The 19,089-nt window shown below is 42.3% G+C and overlaps 1 protein-coding gene across 1 annotated transcript in view; it reads left to right on the top strand.

Moving 5' to 3' along the window:
* Nucleotides 1-19,089, top strand: part of LOC147692134 (trafficking protein particle complex subunit 6b-like) — a 267,176-nt gene that overhangs the window by 4,789 nt on the left and 243,298 nt on the right. The window contains exon 2 of the mRNA XM_086938439.1: nt 15,744-15,804. Within this exon, the coding sequence (XP_086794565.1) occupies nt 15,751-15,804 (54 nt within the window). The 5' untranslated portion in view covers nt 15,744-15,750. The remainder of the gene's footprint in view (nt 1-15,743; nt 15,805-19,089) is intronic.

The raw sequence follows: 19,089 nt of genomic DNA, 5'->3' as shown, positions 1-19,089 counted from the left end.
ACCCTGGGCGCCTGACTGACCCCTAGCCTCAGAATAGTGGGGTGTAAACAGGAGAAGGAGACTGCGGTGCTGTGGAGCGCAGTCCTCTGCCCAGTGGTAGGAACCGAACTAAAGAGGACTCCTGTGCCCTGTTATCTGTCCAGTAAGGAGGGCTGGTGTTCTAGTGCTGAAAAAGTGCACAGTGGCTTTATACTGAGGAAGCCCTTTGATTTCCCCCCCTCCCTTTTGAGGGCAAGAAGTAAGCTATTGGCCTGGGTGGCGCTGGGCACCTCTTACCTGTGTCAGGACTGGTAGCGAACCGACCCTCTCTTAACTTTTAAGGTGGTGGAGAGTGGAGAAAGGTCCCATCTAATCTGGGAAGTCTTGAAGGTTTTCGCCGTGATCGGGACCCCGGGGGTGCCTAGCGCGCTCTGTGTCAGCGCACCGGTGGACTCAGAAGAGTGAGGGCGTTGTGTTCATGCCCGGCGCCAGCGCGCTGTTTCCTCACTGACTGGGGGACTGCCTTGCAGGAGGGGCCTAGGACCGAGCAGGCCCAGTGCGGAGACACTATATCTCCGCGCATGCGCGGAAGAGCCCTCGTGTGGGGAAACAATGACTTTCGCCGCTGAGGGGAGCTGAGAGGAGGCGTCTTCGTCGAGTGGCTGAAGACCGTTCTGCGCGCCGTGGGACAGATCCTTGCTGGTGAGGAGCCGCCGCTCGTGTGGCGGAATCACCGTGACAGCGGCCCGGGTTGCACCTGAGAGGGCCTCCGCTCCTCTGCGAGGGAGCGAGGGGGCCGATCACCGGAGGAGAAGCGTTTGGGAAGCACAGTGGGTGAGCGGAGGAACCGCCTGCCGGCCGCCTGCACAAGTAAGCCGGGAAGAGTGAGGGGTGGCGAGGGAGTGCTGGTTAGGCCTCCTGTTCGTCTGTCTTCTTCCCCACACGGGACAGCACTGACCTAGAGGAAGGGGGTTGAGGGCCTGTAAGAAACGAGTGGCACAACTTACAAAACTTCACCGCCTCAAGAAGCCTGATTTTACCTGAGGGGTGAAGGAAGTATAAAGGCCTCATTGAACCCCGGGCTCTTGACAGTTATGACAGTTTGCCCCCCCTGGGTGGAGTAGAATTTGAGAGGAGCAAAAGCAAAGCACACTGCCTATTTAACTGGCCTATGAAGGGATAAGGGTTGCCTGCCAGATATGGGTATGGTGTGTGACCAAATGTAGTGAACTGTTAACCTAAGTTGATAACTTGCATAGCAGGTTAAAAGTATAATCGCTAATTCTGAGACCAACTGTAGAGTACAGGACATATCTAACCGGCCTATGGAAGTGTAAGCGTTACCTGCCAGACAGAGTTATGGTGTGTGACTAAATATATGGTACTGTAAATACTGGTTGCTAAATTGTGTTAGTAGTTCAAGAGTATAGTAATTGCTTTCAAGACAAATTGTAATGCCTAAATTGTAAGATTTTGAAACCAAAGAGCAAAGATATATTTTTATAAAGCAGTACTTATTTTCCCACATTTTGGTGTAGCGTTATTTTTGTGTGTTATTGCGTGGTTTTACTGTTGGGTGGTTTGCAACCTTCACACTTGTGCCTCTGAAATGCATGTCTTGCCCTAGGCCAGGCTACCCCAGGTGACCTGACATCCCAGGTTCTAACAGGCATAAAATAGTAATATCGATTTAGGTTCCTAGATAAAAACACAATACCCACTCCACGATCTAATGTCCATCATTACTAAAACTAAGCAATAGTAAACATGTAAAGGTGTATGTGTATTCCAACCCACCCCAAAATACATTTTTTTGCATTCGAAATGGTGTATGCGAAATACACGAAAAATGATTATTGGTACTGTACGCTTTTCAAGCAGTGTAATCATTCAGTTAAACATGCTTATATATATTAGCTGAACGATTTGCGAAAATTACACATGAAATGGCTCTTAATACAGAAAAGAAGGTCGAGACCATTCCATCACATATGAATACAGTTGCTGTATATGTGCTCGAGGCTGAGGTAATATATTGTCTCTAGAGTTCCTAAAAATAGAAGCTCTGTTCTTTAAGAATAGTTCTACTTTAAGCAGAGTACATGTGCCAGAAAAAGGTAAATATTTTGGAAGTTTTGAAAAAATAATTTCGCTTTCAGGGTAGAAAATAGTTCCAAATGTTTTCAGTAGCTTTTGTTTATCAAAGCTGAAGGCCGAATTCAGAGTTCAGGGGAACGCTGTGTGCTCGTTGCTTAAAGTTATTCTTTCTGTTCAGGGGAGAACATCATTTCAGACAGACTCGCAAAAAATTGGTCTACGACATCAGGTGAAAGTTCGACCAAGTTTGATAATACCGCAACAGTGCAATCGTCAGAATGATTGTTATCATCGATGTCAGGATCAGCAATGCTCACAGAAGGTCGTACCTGGGTGATGCTGCTCTCATCTCGTACTTCACTGCCACCTAATCGTAGTGGTGAAGTCTCAACGAATGCCGTCATCAGAATGGGTAGCCGCTGGGGACAACACGATACATGAGCCGTTACAGGACTTAGCAAAGTATCTGTATCCAATGGTACTGCTGATGGTAGTGTAAGACAGACGTCCAACACGCATTCTTCTCCGCATAGCATACATCGAAGCACAGGTAGGATGCAATTTTGCCAGATAGGTCTGAATGAAAGAAACTAGGTCATATTCAGAGCTCTTAGCCGGGCTAATCCAAGGACTTTAGTTATGCGGTCCCGATAGCGTATAGCTAGGATCGTTTCTTCCATCGTTGCTGGAGTCTTGTCTGCGACTTGGCTTGCCATATCGGAGCAGAAGGATCAAAAATAAAATTCCTGCTACGAGTCCAAAAAGTAGTGGTAGGCCGCCAAAGACAGAATGGACAAAATTGGGAAAAATGCCCAGAACTGTTTTGAAGGGTGTTAACAGTCCCCCAAAAATTGTCTTAAATATATGTGGGATACTGGCATCAGACATATTTAGGATTTGGCTTAGCATTTCTACGAAATGCGCGGGGCAATTTGTTGATAAAAGGGTATGTATCTCTGCCGTTGTCCTTGCAACCACAAGATCATACGTTTCTATTGATGACGTTAAAGGCACGGCTGTCTGCAAAAGAACAGACTTCATTCTGCTTAAAGTATCAATTCGAATAGAAGAGATATTCAAAGAAGGCCAAATTGTCGCCTCCGTATCTGGAGTGCTGTTTGGATACAATACTTGCATACAGCAAGTGACCATGGAACTAACGCTTACGAGATAGGCTTTCACTGGCACCATGCCACAACAGCTGTGGTCCACTATTAGAATATAGCTCCTGTTAGAAAGCTGTTTAAAGAATGGCTCTATTTGTGTTGCAGGTGTGCCGTGATGGTGACATGAAAGGTTATTTGAACTCCCCTCACAGGTCCCATGCAAATTAATACCTTGGCACAGAAGTATACCGCTTAGTGATTGTTTACAATTGTTACCACTAAGAAATACATTCTGTTTCTTTTCACTATAACATGTGTGTGTGTAAGGCAATTTCCATGATGACTTAATGTACCCTTTACCCAACCTTTCATACTGGCCCACTGGTATATATTCTTGGCAGTATTTAAATTGGAAAGTTGTTATCGGAATAGTAATTATTCCGTGTATTATCCATTCAATGACAGGTCTTTCTGACATTGCAATGGTAATCTCTCACGTTTTTCAATGCTCAGAATCGTATAGTCTGCTCCTTTTTGTGCCAAACTGCTTTGTTTATCAGTAAGGTTAAAGATAGAGAATAATGACGTTGTGTTTATCAAACGCCATGGCACGTAGCCTGAACGCAGATTTTGCAACGTCCAGCCGAGCTGTATAATAGAACGTAATTGGGACTGACCGTGTTGTAACATTAGTAAGTCCTGATCTATTATATCGATAGCAGATGATACAATACTGTCCAGTATATATATTCTGGAGGACAGTCATTAACCCATTGTCCACAACAGAAAGTGATTTTTCCAAATTAATATAATCAATTTCTCGTATTTTTTCTGCTGTCTCAATTTGAGTTACTTTCCAATCTTCGTTTTATGCAGCGTATATACCGGCCGCTATGAAACGTTTTTGACGCTGTTTGCCTGGTCCCATTATGAAATCACGCAAGTCAGCACCGTCTTTAAGTAAAGTCAAGTGTTGCTTAATTTCAGCCAGTGTGGATTTCTGTAGCCACTCAAGGCATAGTTTCCCTACACTGTATGTTGTTATTATCCCTGGATGTTGTCTCTGGGAGTATCTAGGGTCTGGTCTGGTCATTTTGAACCCCTGTATATTGTTCAGGAATCTATCTTGACAGTTATTTGTGTCTGTTGGCCAGATCAACCACTTTTTCTAATCAGGATGTGTTCTGTTTTGGTGTAAAATATTGGACACGTCTATTTCAACATCTGCAGTGGCATTACTATCAGGTAGTGGCTTTGGAATAGACGGTTTGTTTAAGTCTTTAATCTTAGCTAGGCCAAGACAAGTAGTCTGTTGAATGGTGTCATTCAAGAATATTATTTGTTCTGGGATCATGCAGGCTCTAAATAATGCTTCTAAACCTTGGACCTGCCAATTTTTTGTACCCCAGATGGTTTTCGTTTCATTGTTGTTTTTCCAGAATTCAAAACCAAATGTAATAATTTTTTCATTAAATGTTTCAGAATAAATCAATTTAGTATTTGTCAACATTGTTTTTATCCCCGTCTTATTTAACAGTTTAAGATAAAACATTTCTGCATCACTTGTGTTAAACCCTGAGAAGTATGGAAATTTCTCATAAAATGTTTTCGAACTGCTTTTAGGTGGAGTTGCACAATGTTCCCATTGATTATACTTAAAAACATTTCTAGGTTGAGCAGATTTATGTAAATAGTGATGTGCAAAGTGATTGTAACAGTACATTTGTTCATAATTCGACGAACCCTGTAAGTAATCATGTTCTGTAAATTTTGCTGACATTACTAAATCTGACATCATATTATTTATGCTATCAAAGTCCCGATCATCAGAGAATGTACTTGGTTTTACAAAGCCAGTTAATGAAACCTTGAACTGATGTGGATATTTCAAGAGTTCAACCAGGCCATAGATTTCGTAATCCGTTTTGTCCCAAGCTACCCCACCGGGTATTGGAATGGCTGTGACATTCACTGATGACAGTTCTCTTTTCTCGATGTGAGATGACTTGTGTGGCTTTAGGACCAAGTTGATGTTTTGACTTGCTGTGTCCATTGTACTGTATTTTCAATCGATGAATTTTCCCAAACAAAGTACCATGATGAGCCAAAGCAGGAGGAAAAGTACACCTAACGCAATCCAAAATTCAATCCATGGAGAAATCCGATAGGTTTCTTTGAGTTGATGAAAGAGTTTAGTTAATTTATCTTTGAAAGTTTTTGTTGTTGGCGTTTCTTCAGGTTCGCTTGGATCTGCAGAAAAGTTATCGAAATTGATGAAGTAGCCAGATGCAGTTCTGTCAATTGTTGGAATTGCTTCCGAATTTTCCTTTGCTTTTTCATTTTTTCTTTCATTAGCATAGTCTGAGGATACATCGTTGTAGACAGGTGTTTCTTGACGAACTGTTGCAATTTGGGTTTCAAGAGGCACAAGTTCCATGGCATTGTTGCATAGTCCTTTTTTTATTCACTGCAGGTTTATCAAATGTGATTAATCTCTCAGTTTGAACCTCTTGGATTGTAGCAAATGTTGGTATTCTGCTATTTCTTGGAGAGTCCACTGGGCCTACTACTCATTATTGGCCACATGATTTTGGTTTTACCAGGTCGATGGATACAACTCGGTTCTCCTTTTTACCAGCAAGGGGCGGTAGTACAACTGATCTTGTTCCGCTGACAGCTAAGACAGGTACTGCTTTTCTGTAAGAAGGCCAAATTCCTTCTTCACCGCGATCTTCTCTCTGACCAGATCCCCAATCTTTGGAATCCAGACAGGCCTTGCTGGGACAGGTGGTTTATCTTCAGTGGCTGTTGGCTGCTGTTTTAACTTTATGTTGCTCAGGGCTTTTCTTGTTTCATTTAAGTCCTGTAAAATAGCCAAACGATCTTTGATATCAAAACATTTTGTTTCTACCACTGAAGTCTGACTATCTAAGTCCTGAATATGCATTCCAGTACCGAACAATAGTTCGTACGGACTGAAACCTTTTAGAGAATTTCTTGGCAGATTATTAAGATTACGTTGGACACTTGTTAAATGTTGGACCCACCCATCACCCGAACCTAATTCCCTCGCCGTTATAGATTGCTTTATGTCCCGGTTTTTTCTTTCCACAATCCCATTTCCCTCAGGATGGAAGGAACAAGAGTACCGCAATGCAATGCCCATGCTGGTCATGGCCTCCTTATAAGCTCCAGAGCTAAAAGCAGGGCCCTGGTCAGAATGTAGCATGCCAATTGCGTATGTGCCGATAAAGACTCGCAAATCTTTTATAACAGTTCTGGCGTCAGCCGAGCGCTGGTGTCTGTATTTTTAAGTGAATCTAGTCTTAAAAAAAAATTAATAGGACGCTGGATTTTACTTATAGAGAGCCTTATGCTAACTACAAGAAGGGCCATGTCAATACTCCGGTCGGTTCGCTACTGCAATCTCTGTTGCAGTTTGGACAGCTCTTTGCAAATTTGTAATGTTGCAGGCTCATCCCCGGCCACCAGTATTCCGATTGTAATTCTTTCAGAGATTCCTTGATCTCTTGGTGCCTTAGACCTAATCCCATGTGTGCGTCCGCTATTAAGAAGATTCTCCTGTTCGTGTTTTGAATTACTCTATCCCCCACTCCAGGGATTCGAGCAAAAGGAACGGAGTTTGCATCAATTATGTATGTATAATTGAGTGGATAGTTCACGGGTAGTGCTGCACAGTCGCCTTTTGAAGACGTTTTTACCGCCAGCATGGTTTCCCCCTCTATGTATTTTTCTGAACGCTTTTTTGTGGCTACGGAAGCCGGTTGAGCTGCTTCCGCTGTGGCTGTATTAGCCAATGAATACCCTGCAACGTGAACGCCATCACGTTGATGACTCGGTGTATGTATCACGTGAGTCTTTCGTAGTTCTTTCTGCAAAAAAACGACCTGTTCCCAAAGCTTCTTATGCTTTATTGTGGCACCTGTGTCATCTTTGTAATCGTTTTGAACCCAGTTCTGCAAGTCATTATTGTAAGATTTGACGCAGAAATGTGAATCTCACACTATTAGTGTCGGGAATTCACGATCGGCATTTTCAAGCGCCATCTTTAAAGATCTGATTTCAGCTCGCTGAGCCGAACAGTTTCTCAGTGATTCAGTTTTTGTTATTTTTGGTCTGAATTCACCCCAGCGCCAGCGACCTTTAACAATCGCGCACGCTGCATTGTAGGATTTATTATCCACATCGTAATGTTGTGCAAATCTGTCCATATAGATTACACAAGAGTACTGTTGGAGAGGCAGAATTTCGATTGGCAGAGGATATTCTTCTTCATATTTTAGATCTTTCAGTTTTTTCATGTTCGGGTCAAAATAGTATTTCACGCCTTCTGCAGCAAGAGAATTTTCCCACTGTATCCATTTTGGATGTAATGCCACTGTTTTTATATTAACTGGGCTTAATAACGCCTCAAGGGCTGATTCTGCTGTATAAACAGTTATTCTTTTGCCTTGGGCTTGGGATCTTTCTTTTGCTACAGCAGTTTGAACCGCATTTACAATATTTTCTGTAAGACTGAATGTTTTTTCAGCTTGTGTGTACAAATGTGATTTTTAAGCTATTGGTACCATTTCTCCCTCATTAGAGGTCAGGTACGTGAATCCGCATCTTCCTGGGATGACTGATTACAAGGTTGCATGTGTTGTGGAGAGTTTGTAATTTTGTTTTAGCTAACTTGTCTGTTTGCAATGATCTCAAAATTTCTGTGTGTTTCTGAGTCCAATTGATTGGTTTAAAATCAGGTTTTATTAATTCATAGAGAGGTTTAACCCTCTCTGCATAATTTAGAATGTAAGTTCTCCCGAAATTCAGGAAACCTAGTATTAATTGTAAATTCTTCTGCGTTTTTGGTGCTTTGAGTACAGCACACTTCTCTAAGAAGTTGTCTGCTAGGCTTTTGCCTTCACTTGATAATTCATATCCTTAAAACAGGACAGTTAGATGGGCAATTCGTGACTTTTTAAAGTTGAATTTGTAACCCTCTGCTGCGAACCCAATTATTATGGTGTTCACTCTTTTCAAGTGAGTATCCAGGTCATCATCTGTGAGATAGATATCATCGACATAAGATAATGCCTCATCATCATATATTTGTAGTAACTCTGTTACCCTTGCTGAGAATAATCCTGGGCTATTCTTGAATCCCTGTGACCCCATTATTGAGAAAGCGGTTAAATACCTGCTTTCAGGTGCAATGTTTTGACAAAAGAATCCATTAGAGATGTCTAATGTTGTTTTGTATTTTTTGCGAACAATGTTATTCATTAGTGCTGCACTGTGTGAGTTTTGTACTGCAAATGTCTTGCAACATGAGGTAAGGTGTCTGTAATCCAAGACTAGACTATATGAATCGTCTGGCTTGGAGACAGGAAACAAAGGATTGTTCATTTGAGAGGTGCATGTTTCGATCACCCCTTGGTATTCAAGTTGATCTAAGATCTCCCTGACTTGTTTTTTAGCTTCTTGCTTAATTGGGTACTGCCTTTGTGCAGTGGGTTGACATTTGAACTGGATTTTGTGAGGAGGGGAGTCCTCATCCCATCCTACATGATTTTTATATAATGCAGGAGCTTGAGCTACTGCCCATTTTCTTGCATATGTGTATTTTTTATGAATTGGAATATGATTTGAGAAGGCAGGCATAATCATTTCTTCGCCATGAGGGCACTCCTTAACAAACTCTGGTGGCCAGTCTTTCTCAGCTAATAGGATGTCATAGCCGTTTGAAAGGTTATCCCAAAACAGACCCCTTACTTTCCTAGTCTTATCTCCCTCTATACGCAGTGTTATTTCGTATATTTTATGAGATTTGCTAACTCTGGTCTCTGCAGTTTCCACCTGAATGTATTCATTCGTGTCCACTGTCTCCAGATGATTCATCAGGATCCTGCGAGCTATTGTCACTTCTGCTGCGCTGTCTAGCATTGTCTGGGCCCACTCTCCGTTTTTAAGCTGTGTCCTCAGTATCCTCGGCATGTTTGATTATTTTAATACTGGCTACCTTCTTTCTTGGAAATTGTAATTTTTTTACTTTGAGCAGGTTCCTTGTCTTTGGACTTGACTTGCTCTTCCCTGTGTTCTGACCGTCCTCTTCTTTCCTATTTCTGCGAGGAAGTCTGAAAAGATCGAGAGGGACGTGTATCAATATCTTGATATCTATCGGGCTTTTTCAAATTATCCCTATTTCTAAGGTTTTATCTTTTCTCAGAGGGCTCCCTCTGGGGAGACTTATGTCCTTGGTCCGGAGATCTTTCTCTCTGCCGAGGAGACCTTCCTCTGGACTGGAATCTTTTTTCTTTGGGAGTGGATTGTTTATTTCCATCCCAGCTCTTTTTTGGAGTGTTTAGATTATTTTTAATAAATATCTTTTCAGGATTTTCAGTTAGTTGGGGTTTTACCGGTTTCCCACCCAAACTATCTCTACCTAGTTCTTCATAGGATTTTTCTATGATTCTGGCAAGTTCAATTGGTTGGTCTGCTATATCTGTTTCTTTCAATTTCTGGCGGATCGCCACAGATGCTGCTTCTCCTTTTATGTTGGCTAATAATATAGCCGAGACCTGCTTGAAGTCTTTCAGTAATTTCATACCCAGAGTTAAAGCAGTTTCTGGACCGTATTCATTTTGAATCTGTCTTAGTACATCTGGTATTACCGCCATGGACGGAACACCATGTGTTTTTGTGTAAATGGAAGCAAAGACTGTGCCCCAAGTGTCACAATCCTCCACATGTGGTGCGATCCCCATTGGAAGGCAGATAGTCAGAATTCTGTGTTTCTCACTAGCGGTAGTACCCGGAATACTGCCTCTATTTGAGTTATCTTTTGTGCTAGCCAGAATGGAATTTGTTCTCGTTTTGCGGGTGTTTTACCAAGACTGTTTGTATGTTCTGTGGCGTAATTTTGTTTGTGTTTCCCTGATGAGGGGTCAGCTGTGGAATGTTAATAGCTGGTTGGACTGTTGAAGTCCGCATTACATATTGGACTAATTGTCTATGTATTTTAATTAGTACTTTTAGCTGGGCTAAAAGTTCCAGGTCTGACATTTTTTCGATGTCTGGATGTGGTGTGTAGCTGGCTAGAACCGGCCACGTTACTCCTGGTCTACCTAGTGGACCGACCCTGGTGATGTGATTATTATGTTTTAGGGCGCCTTTAAACCAGAGCAGGTGCTCTTGGTATTTTAATGGGATTTCAACCTCCTCGAAAGGAGTGTATTCATCCGGAGGTTCCTCTATTTTGTAATAGTGGAATTTGTGTGTTACAGTGTTTGCTGCTGGAATTTATCCATGAATAGAATACCTCTGTCTGCCGATATTCATGGGCCTCTACCACGAATATGACTGTACCACCTCGTGATGTCAGTCCGTTTTCTATAAGTTTAATAGTTATAGTTTTTCTTATGTTGACCAGAATTAGTATAGCATTCGGGTCATTCTGTAGGAGACTCGTGTCATCCTCTAGGAGTCGAGCTGCTATTCTAGTTGCCTCCCTCTCGTCTTCACTTTCCCCCATTTTACTTGCAAAAAAGTTTTTGTTGCAGATCAAGTTTCAAGGAAACAAAGATTAGGTGCACAATATTTTGGAACACTGTATCCTTCAACGTTGACTAAACCAAAAACTATACATAGGAATCTCTTCCTACTAAGTTCCCGCGGATTTTAACCTCTTACCCACTCCAGACGTCTTTTCCAGTATTTACGGGAAAAAGGGTCTGTGTGAAAAAGCATGACTGAGTTACGTCTTGCGTTAGATTTATCGCCTTACCAAACGTTGGGCGCCATGTGGTGTAGTTCCTATATTCCCAATAGGCTCTGCGCACTGGAATAATATACTCAGCAGTGTAAATGTAGGACTGAGGTCTCTACTGACTATATTAGACTTAAGGTTTGCCAGCTAGCTCAGAGGTCACTTGAAACTTTCTCGAACAAACGAGGAGGAGTTTAACCTCCCTGGATAGACAAGAAGGGATTAGCTTCTGACAACCATATAACATGACAACTTTGCTCCCTCAGAATAAGAGTGTATCTCTAGAGTCGTGTGAAAACAATAGACCGCTATTTCACTCAGTCAATCGTGCGTACTTAGTTTCACCAGAGTGCAAAGAAAAGAGAGACTGGCGTTTTCAATAAAAGGTGTAATTTATTGAGCAGTCTTCTTTCTCATGCAAGAGAAATGAATTGCCATAATTGCAATTCTTAATGTAAAGTAAAGTGCGTACAGTATTATGAAATAATACTGTAAAAGCATTGATATGGTTTCTTAGCCATAAGATACTTTCAAATGGATAAAATATATACATACATATATACATTGACTAACATACTCAACTGGTGCTTCTAAATACGCCTACCCCGGTGTACCTGACCTAAGCCTAATACGTGGGAAGGAGTAAGTAAGTAGCAGTTAAAGTTAAGTTGGTTTTGCCAAGAATCTGACTCAAGAATTCTCTTTAAGGGTTTAGTCAGCTCCGTACCTGGATAATAGAATGCAGGAGGTCTGGTATCTCTCTTTCAGGACTCGATATCCCAGCAGCCCGCGAAGGCGACTGAGAACACCGGAGCTGGATTTCTCGGCAGGAGAAAAGACAGCGTCTCTCTCAGTGCGTCAAAAGGGAGGGGCAGCGTCCGTGGGCTCTCGCATCAGCTGGGCTCTCGGGCAAGTAGATAGCGGCTTGGCTCCAAAACCACCACCGTGTGTTTGCTTAAGGCAATGTTGGTATAATTATACCTGAAAGGTGCCGGGTTTGACGTAAGGTTGGACATAAGACGTCAATAAAGATGTCACTAAGAACTGGCCGTTCTTACAGTGCTTCACAGGAGTTCTAGGAAATCAAAACAAAAGCAAATGGGGATTTCCAAGGTTGCTGGAGGTTTGGTTTGTTTAGAGAACTTGTTGTGCTTTCTAGGAGTCCGGGGAAGTAGCCTTGCTTAATGTAACTGCATGGGCTACAACTAAATATGGATATGATTCCTATACCATTATAGGGATATTATTGATTATAACCGTACAAGGGCATAAAATAGAAATATCGATTTAGGTTCCTAGATAAAAACACAATAAAAAAAATCTTAACGGTCTGCCCCACCCCTGTAGTGTTTACCTTGGGAATGCTCATCAGTGGCCGTCTGATGGTGCACATGGGGCGCGAGAGGTGACAGGTGCGGCCAGCGAGGAGGGCACTGGTATCTGCGGGGGCGCGTGGCCCCTCCATTCTTCTCTCTCCCCCTGTTCCCATCGACGACCCGGGGCGGGCATCGACACGGGCACAATCCAAAAGACAAAAAAGAACCTCTCCCAGCACATTATATAACAATAGGTAATATATCCATCAATTTTTATATAACATCATTGTCCCACACAAAAGGAATTATAAGAAAAACATGTAAATTTATTATTTTCAATCCATCAGAAAGCAGAATTTCATAAAAGACATAAATATATATAAATATACAATTCAAGTTAATCAATAGACACAACATATAGCCCCCAAGCAAATTCACAACGTCATACACCACAAGACAAAAGACAATATAATCATAAGACCAAAGACCTAAAGAAAAAGGTACAAACAAAAACAATACGCTGTTTCGGAAAGGACAATGTATCCAAAAGTTCCTTCGTCGGGGCGCAAGGAGGGACAAATTATGTAAATCAGTTTCTTCCAGATAGAGGATTACTTGAATATTTTCAACAACATAATTCCTTTAGAACCACATTTCAATGGCTATATTTTGATGATGATGAGCAATATATAATACAATGTCCAAAATTAAGGTAGATCACAAAAACGGGGGCTGCAGTTCTCCGATACGATGATCAGACGAAAGTTATACTCGTACACACTGGGGAAGCCACCGAAATTCTACTGATAATCCTAAGAACATCTCGAAGGTATCGGGCACACTATACACGGTTCCCCACCACTTTACAAGATCCTAGGGAGTGGGATGCCCAGGAGAAAGTAGCCGTCAGGTACGTGGGCTGAAAAAATTATACATACATAAGCAACCGTCTCTCAATCTTCATCCAACGTGAGGTGACACGGGCACACGCATGGTGAATTCAAACCCAACCTGAGAGACTTTGGCCAGGTGAGACAAAATGTCTGTCATGATTCACGATTTGCACTACTCGTGTCTGCGTGTACATCATAATTTTATGTTTAATTCTGATGCCTCAGTACGCTAAATGTGATATCTATCTAACTATTTCTCGATCTCCCTCTCCATATCTATCGACCTATCATTTAATTTTACAAGTGTTTTCATTATTTTAATTATAAACAAAGCAACTTCAATATTACACAGCTAAAATTGATTTCCGCCGGCTCTAAAATACATCCTATTTTTACCCATATCTCTGGCGTATTTTCCTACTGAGAAGGATAAACGTTTAAGTCGGCAATGCAAGCATATAAACAAGTGACCAGTAGATCTTTAGGCAAACAGAGATATTAAGGCACATAGTCACTAATCCACCAATCTACCCTACAACATATAATCCTGGCATTCATCCATCCATGCAATCATCCGTATAAAAATGTACAGAAACAAGTATACATATATATTTTAATTTTATTTAAATGTATTTGATCTATGCAGTTCTTTAGGTCCAGGAGTAAATCTTCTACACTAGTTGGAGTCATCCATGTTGGATTTACACTGGTCTCATTGAACTTTGGGTCTGTGATGCTAGGAGTTCGTTTTAGTCCATGAAGAGCAGAGGGATCGTTTTGTCACGATTCACTCCCTGCATTCTGGTGCCCACCACCAGGGGGTTAAATTATGGGGCTTACCGGTGTTCTAATACGCTGCCAGACACTCCCCTGCATGTATTTCCTGACTTCTGGGTATTTGGACACCATTTGGGAATTGACATCCATTCCCAATCCATGCCGGGGTTTGTGGAAGCCAGTCTTCTCATGCTGCAAACTCCATTACCTATAATCCCCTGCTCACTGCTTTGTCTTCACCCCTGCAGGCCAAGGATGGGTAAAGGGATACAGCCCACCTGTGGCTGACAGCTGCAAGCCTGCTCACACCTGATGCATGTGATTACTGTGAGCTCTTTTAAGCCCCAGCTCCCTTCAGCCCAGAGTTGGTCATTGTAGCTGTTTTCTGGTGAGACCAGTCCTTGTTCCCGGGCTTTTGCTATTCCTTGATTCCTGAGCTATAGTTAATTCTTATTCCTGGTTTCCTGAGCTGTAGCTATTCCTTGTACCTGAATTAGCACTGCCTGCAGTGCTGCCTTGTTTCCTTGTTTCCTGAGTTCCTGAGCTATAGCTATTCCTTGTCCCTGAATTAGCACTGCCTGCAGTGCTACCTTGTTTCCTGAGCTGTAGTTAGTCTTTGTTCCAGTTCCTGGGCTTCAGCTATTTCTTGTTCCTGTTGCTTGAAGTGCTCTCTTGGCTCCTTGTTTCCTGAGCTGTAGCTATTTCATGCTTCCTTGAACTAGCACTGCCTGCAGTGCTACCTTGACTCCTGAAGCTTTATTAGTTTCCTGTTCCTGAACTAGCCCTGCCTTCAGTGCTACCTTGACTCCTGAGCCTTAGCTCAATTCTTGTTCCTGCCCCAACACAGCCTTCTATGCTACTTTGTTTTCTTGATTCCCTAACCTGCGCAATTCTAGTTTACCCTTGACGCCTCCCATTCTGTATGTCCTGTTCCAATCCCTGTTCCAATTTCTTCCCATTTCCTTGGTTCCAGTTCCTAGTTTGCGGTCTTTCTATTCTGCTGTCTTGCTTCTGTTGCCTTGTATGTTTGTAACCTGCTTTCTGCCAAGTGTGCCCCGCGAGTTCCTTCCTTTCCTGTGAAGCACTCCTCCTTGCTACCTTCTTGTCTATTGAGCTTTTGTTTAGTTCTACCCCCTTGCTGTTCCTGTTTGATCGCCAGGATCCGTGGGCACAGCTGACTACCTAGGTGGTGTTTCTTGTTCGCTGTGAGTATTGTCTTTGAGTTACATTTATAATAACACCACAGGTATATGCTCTACAGGCGCCGACTTTTCATGGATATCCTATTTGTGGGTATTTGCAGTCAGTATCTGTAACTGTGGGTGAGAAACGTACTGAGCTTCAGTCTTACCGTGTGGAGCTCTGGAGGGCTTTACTCCACACTCCCCTTTATTGTTAATGTTGTTTCATATATATGTCTTGCACATTCGTTCTGTGTGTAGTTATTCTGAATGCTAAATTGCCTCGTGAGTGCACTTCCTTTCTGAGTCTTACCCATCTTGTTCACTTGTACAGGCTTCCCCTTTGGATCCCTTTTTCTCCTCTGACTCCCTGTGTGATTCTGGGCAGTGCTGTACTACTATTTCTGTGCACTTCGTGTTTTCTACCCAGTTACCAGTCCTTGCCCAAGTTCCTGACTGTGTTCCTGACATAGTCCCGGACAGTCCCTGACACATTTACAATGCCAATAGCTCAAATTTGCGTAAATGCAAGACCTATTGTATTGCAAAGGCTTGTTTTTGTTTGTAATTGAGGGAGTGGTGTGTTATAGTTGAGTACATTATTGATTGACAGGTCCTTATTCTAGGAAGAAGATGAAGAAAATAATGTTGGAAGATAAAGTGGAACCGGCCTTGGTGATGGATGAGGTAGGCATGTAGGAATAACGCTACTGAATATACTTAGTCTGTTGACTCTTTTGTTCTACAAGAGGAGCAGCTGGACATACATCAAGGTTATTTTACATTCAAACAGACAACTGTTAGTTTACAAAGCTATTAGCCCGTAGTCCTGATTGACAGCATTAAAAATTACATAAAAGTAAACCATATTTCCTGTTTCTTGTTTTTAAAGTAAATTGGAGCAGGAAAACTTGTCTGTTTTGTCTAAATCTATGTGCAAAATTTAGTAAAATACACAAAACAGAATATTTGGTTAATTCCACACTGTTGCCGGTTATCATGCTGTCCATTACTCGTCTACCATTACTCGTCTACCATTGTAAAGAAATTGATATCCGGTTTATCTACACCTGTTTTTTTCTACATTTGAGAGCCACTGTTTGAATTGTTGTGATCTACTTTGGATGCTTATTGTAATGATCAAGAAATTGATATCAAGTTTGATCTACACCAGTTTCTTCTGGGAACCACTGTTTGAACCTTTGTGATCCACTTTGGATGATCGCTTTAATGATCAAGCATTACTTGGACTGATTTAAATTGGACATTTACAAAAAGGTGGTGATATACACCTCAAGGGGACTATTTCTGTCAATTTGGTTGTATTCAATTATCTGACTTTTCAAGTAACCCCTGATGAAGTTCCCGTAGCACTAGAGAACGAAACGCATTGTGGCTGTGTGCCGGTTTTAAACAAACCACTTTAAATTAAAATAAGATTTTTTTGACTAAACATGTGTTTCCTGACTGATTTCTATCAGAGTGCACCTTCCTTTTTTGTGGACTTTCTTACTAAATCGGCATTCTTCAACGGCAGATGCCGGGAGTAGTTGCACCCGTTTGTGATATATGGAACAAGTGGAATTGAAGCGCTTGACCTTGGTCAGCCGTTGGGTGTGTTTCTGTTTTAACAAACCAGAGCCTTATAGTTCCTCATAGAGAAGAACATAAATCATTTTATTTCTTAATGGAAAAGTATTTTCGGAGGCCTGTTGTGTGAACCTATGGTAAACTTGATACTGAAAACAAGTATTAACATATATTAGGGTTGCAGAGGCTTGACTTTATTAATGTGTGTACTCATAGGCTTGTTTTCCGTTGGGCGCAACGTTGTATATGTCTTTCAAGAGCTATTTACTTTTCAAGGTAAAAAGGACAACATTATTAAAATGAGGTTTTCAACAATCAAGATGTAAATATTACATGCCGCTAAATAATATTTGGACCATGATCCGTTGAATATGTGGAGTTTTCATCATTTTAATAAATCCTATGCATCTTCTGTTTTACTAGACTTTGTTCCTTTTGTATTAATGTTTGTTAAATTGTCAAAATAGCTAGATAATAATGCCACTGAATGTTTTGCATAGTTTGCCTTTACTAAGATAACATCCAAATGTTTTTTTCCTTACAGCAAAATGTGACTTTACTTTGCTTCATAATTAAGCAAACCTTCAGCCATAAGTATAAATAATGTAGATATTGGAGGTTAAGACAACCGACAGTGCTGCGGTAATATTATAAATATATGTGATAAAATGTCTTCTAACAAGTCATAAATTATAGCCATAAAAGCAGGTGCCCTCTAACACCAAGAAACCATCAGCCATATCCGCATGCATTGTATTCAAATATCAACATTGTTGGAAGTGGGTGTCCTTATCGTTTACCTCCGCCACCAAAATGCTGGAGGCGGTAGACCCTGACCCCTCGCTTCAACGTTAGGCTAAGTAAGGACACCATCTGAGATAGCCCGGCTCACTGCCTTAGTAGCTTGGCACGAGCAGCCAGGCTTATCTCCAAGGCACGAGTGTACAGTATGTGCAACCATGCTCACAGTAACCCAATGATGTCACCACAAATAGACTCCACACAAGTTTTGATAAAATGTATATAATCGTTATATAAGAAATTATACGATACACCACACAATTCAAAATCAACATATAAGAATGGGTAGTATTCTTTCCAGTGGGTTGGAAGGTTCTAATCCCAACCCCCGCTTCTAACCAATAGTTAAGCTCACTTCTAACTGTTTCCCAAACGGTTAGGCAAGTCGTATTGCGAGAATCACACATGTTGGAAAAGCAAACAAATACTGCAATGCGTAACAATATTCTCCTGTACTGTGCAACAGAGAAACAATGCCATACGTAGTGCCACAGTCATGTACTTTGCAATTGAAAGAATAATGCAATGCGTATCACCACCGGCATGCCCTTTACCAGGAAGAAACAAAGCAATGCGTCACGGTACAATCCTGTACGGTTCAATGAAGAAATAATACACTGCGCCACGTTATAATCTGATACTGTGCACTGAAGAAATAATGAAATGCGCCACGTTACAATCTGGTAATCTGCAAGGGAAAAATAACGCTGTGCGTAGGGCACAGTTCGTCCGGTACAAATGAGGTCAGGCGTCATACTGCAGTTCGATAGTTCGTTAGCAGCAATAATACAAAGTGTAATGCAACAGTTTTAGGTGCTCCGTTAACAATGCTTACGTTATGGATCAAATGGAGACACAAAAGTACTGCTTCCCACTCCGGCCCCAGTACTGCCCCTCCTTGGGTCAGCACGGGCTGAGATCCGAGCCGAAGCAGCTGACAGAAGTGAGAGGCCGAGAGAGTGTCCCTCTAGGCCTGCACCCCATCCCAGGTGGTGATCCACGTTACCTGGGGGGGCGACCCCACTCTTCTCTCCGACATCAGCGACTTGGGCCTTGATCTAGAACTCAGTTACGGGGTGCGGTGGACTCCAGCGACGGCTCAGCTCCTCCGGGGCTGCCAATTCGGGCCGCTGCTGGTTTAGTCCGAGGGCCCATTGACTTGGCCCACTTTCCGGCGGTCTCAGTCAACACAGAGATCCGCCCTCAGCACTGTGGAGACTTTGCTTCAATTTCGTTGCACACCCTACCCAGGCACTCCTCACCAGCACCTCGGATTTCACTTTGACACGGTCACTACACGTACGAGCCTCGCCTCTTCTCTGGTGCACACGTTGTCCAGGGGATCTTCACCAATGCCCTGGCTGCACCACGACACACACTCTGCATGTCTGAGACTCACTTCTTCCTTTGGTGCACACAATGCCCAGGCGCTCTTCACTAGTTCCCTGGCTGCACCACGAAACACACTCTGCTTGTCCGAGTCTCACTTCGTCTCCGCGTGCACACCACGACTAGGCGCTCCTCACCAACGCCTTGGCCTGCACCACGACACCCACCCTGCGTGTCCAAGACTCTGCTTAC

This window comes from Lissotriton vulgaris, chromosome 9, assembly GCF_964263255.1.
Source record: "Lissotriton vulgaris chromosome 9, aLisVul1.2, whole genome shotgun sequence".
NCBI classification, from domain to species: domain Eukaryota; kingdom Metazoa; phylum Chordata; class Amphibia; order Caudata; family Salamandridae; genus Lissotriton; species Lissotriton vulgaris.
Note: the sequence above shows the minus strand (reverse complement) of the source record. Positions and strands in the feature narration are given on the sequence as shown.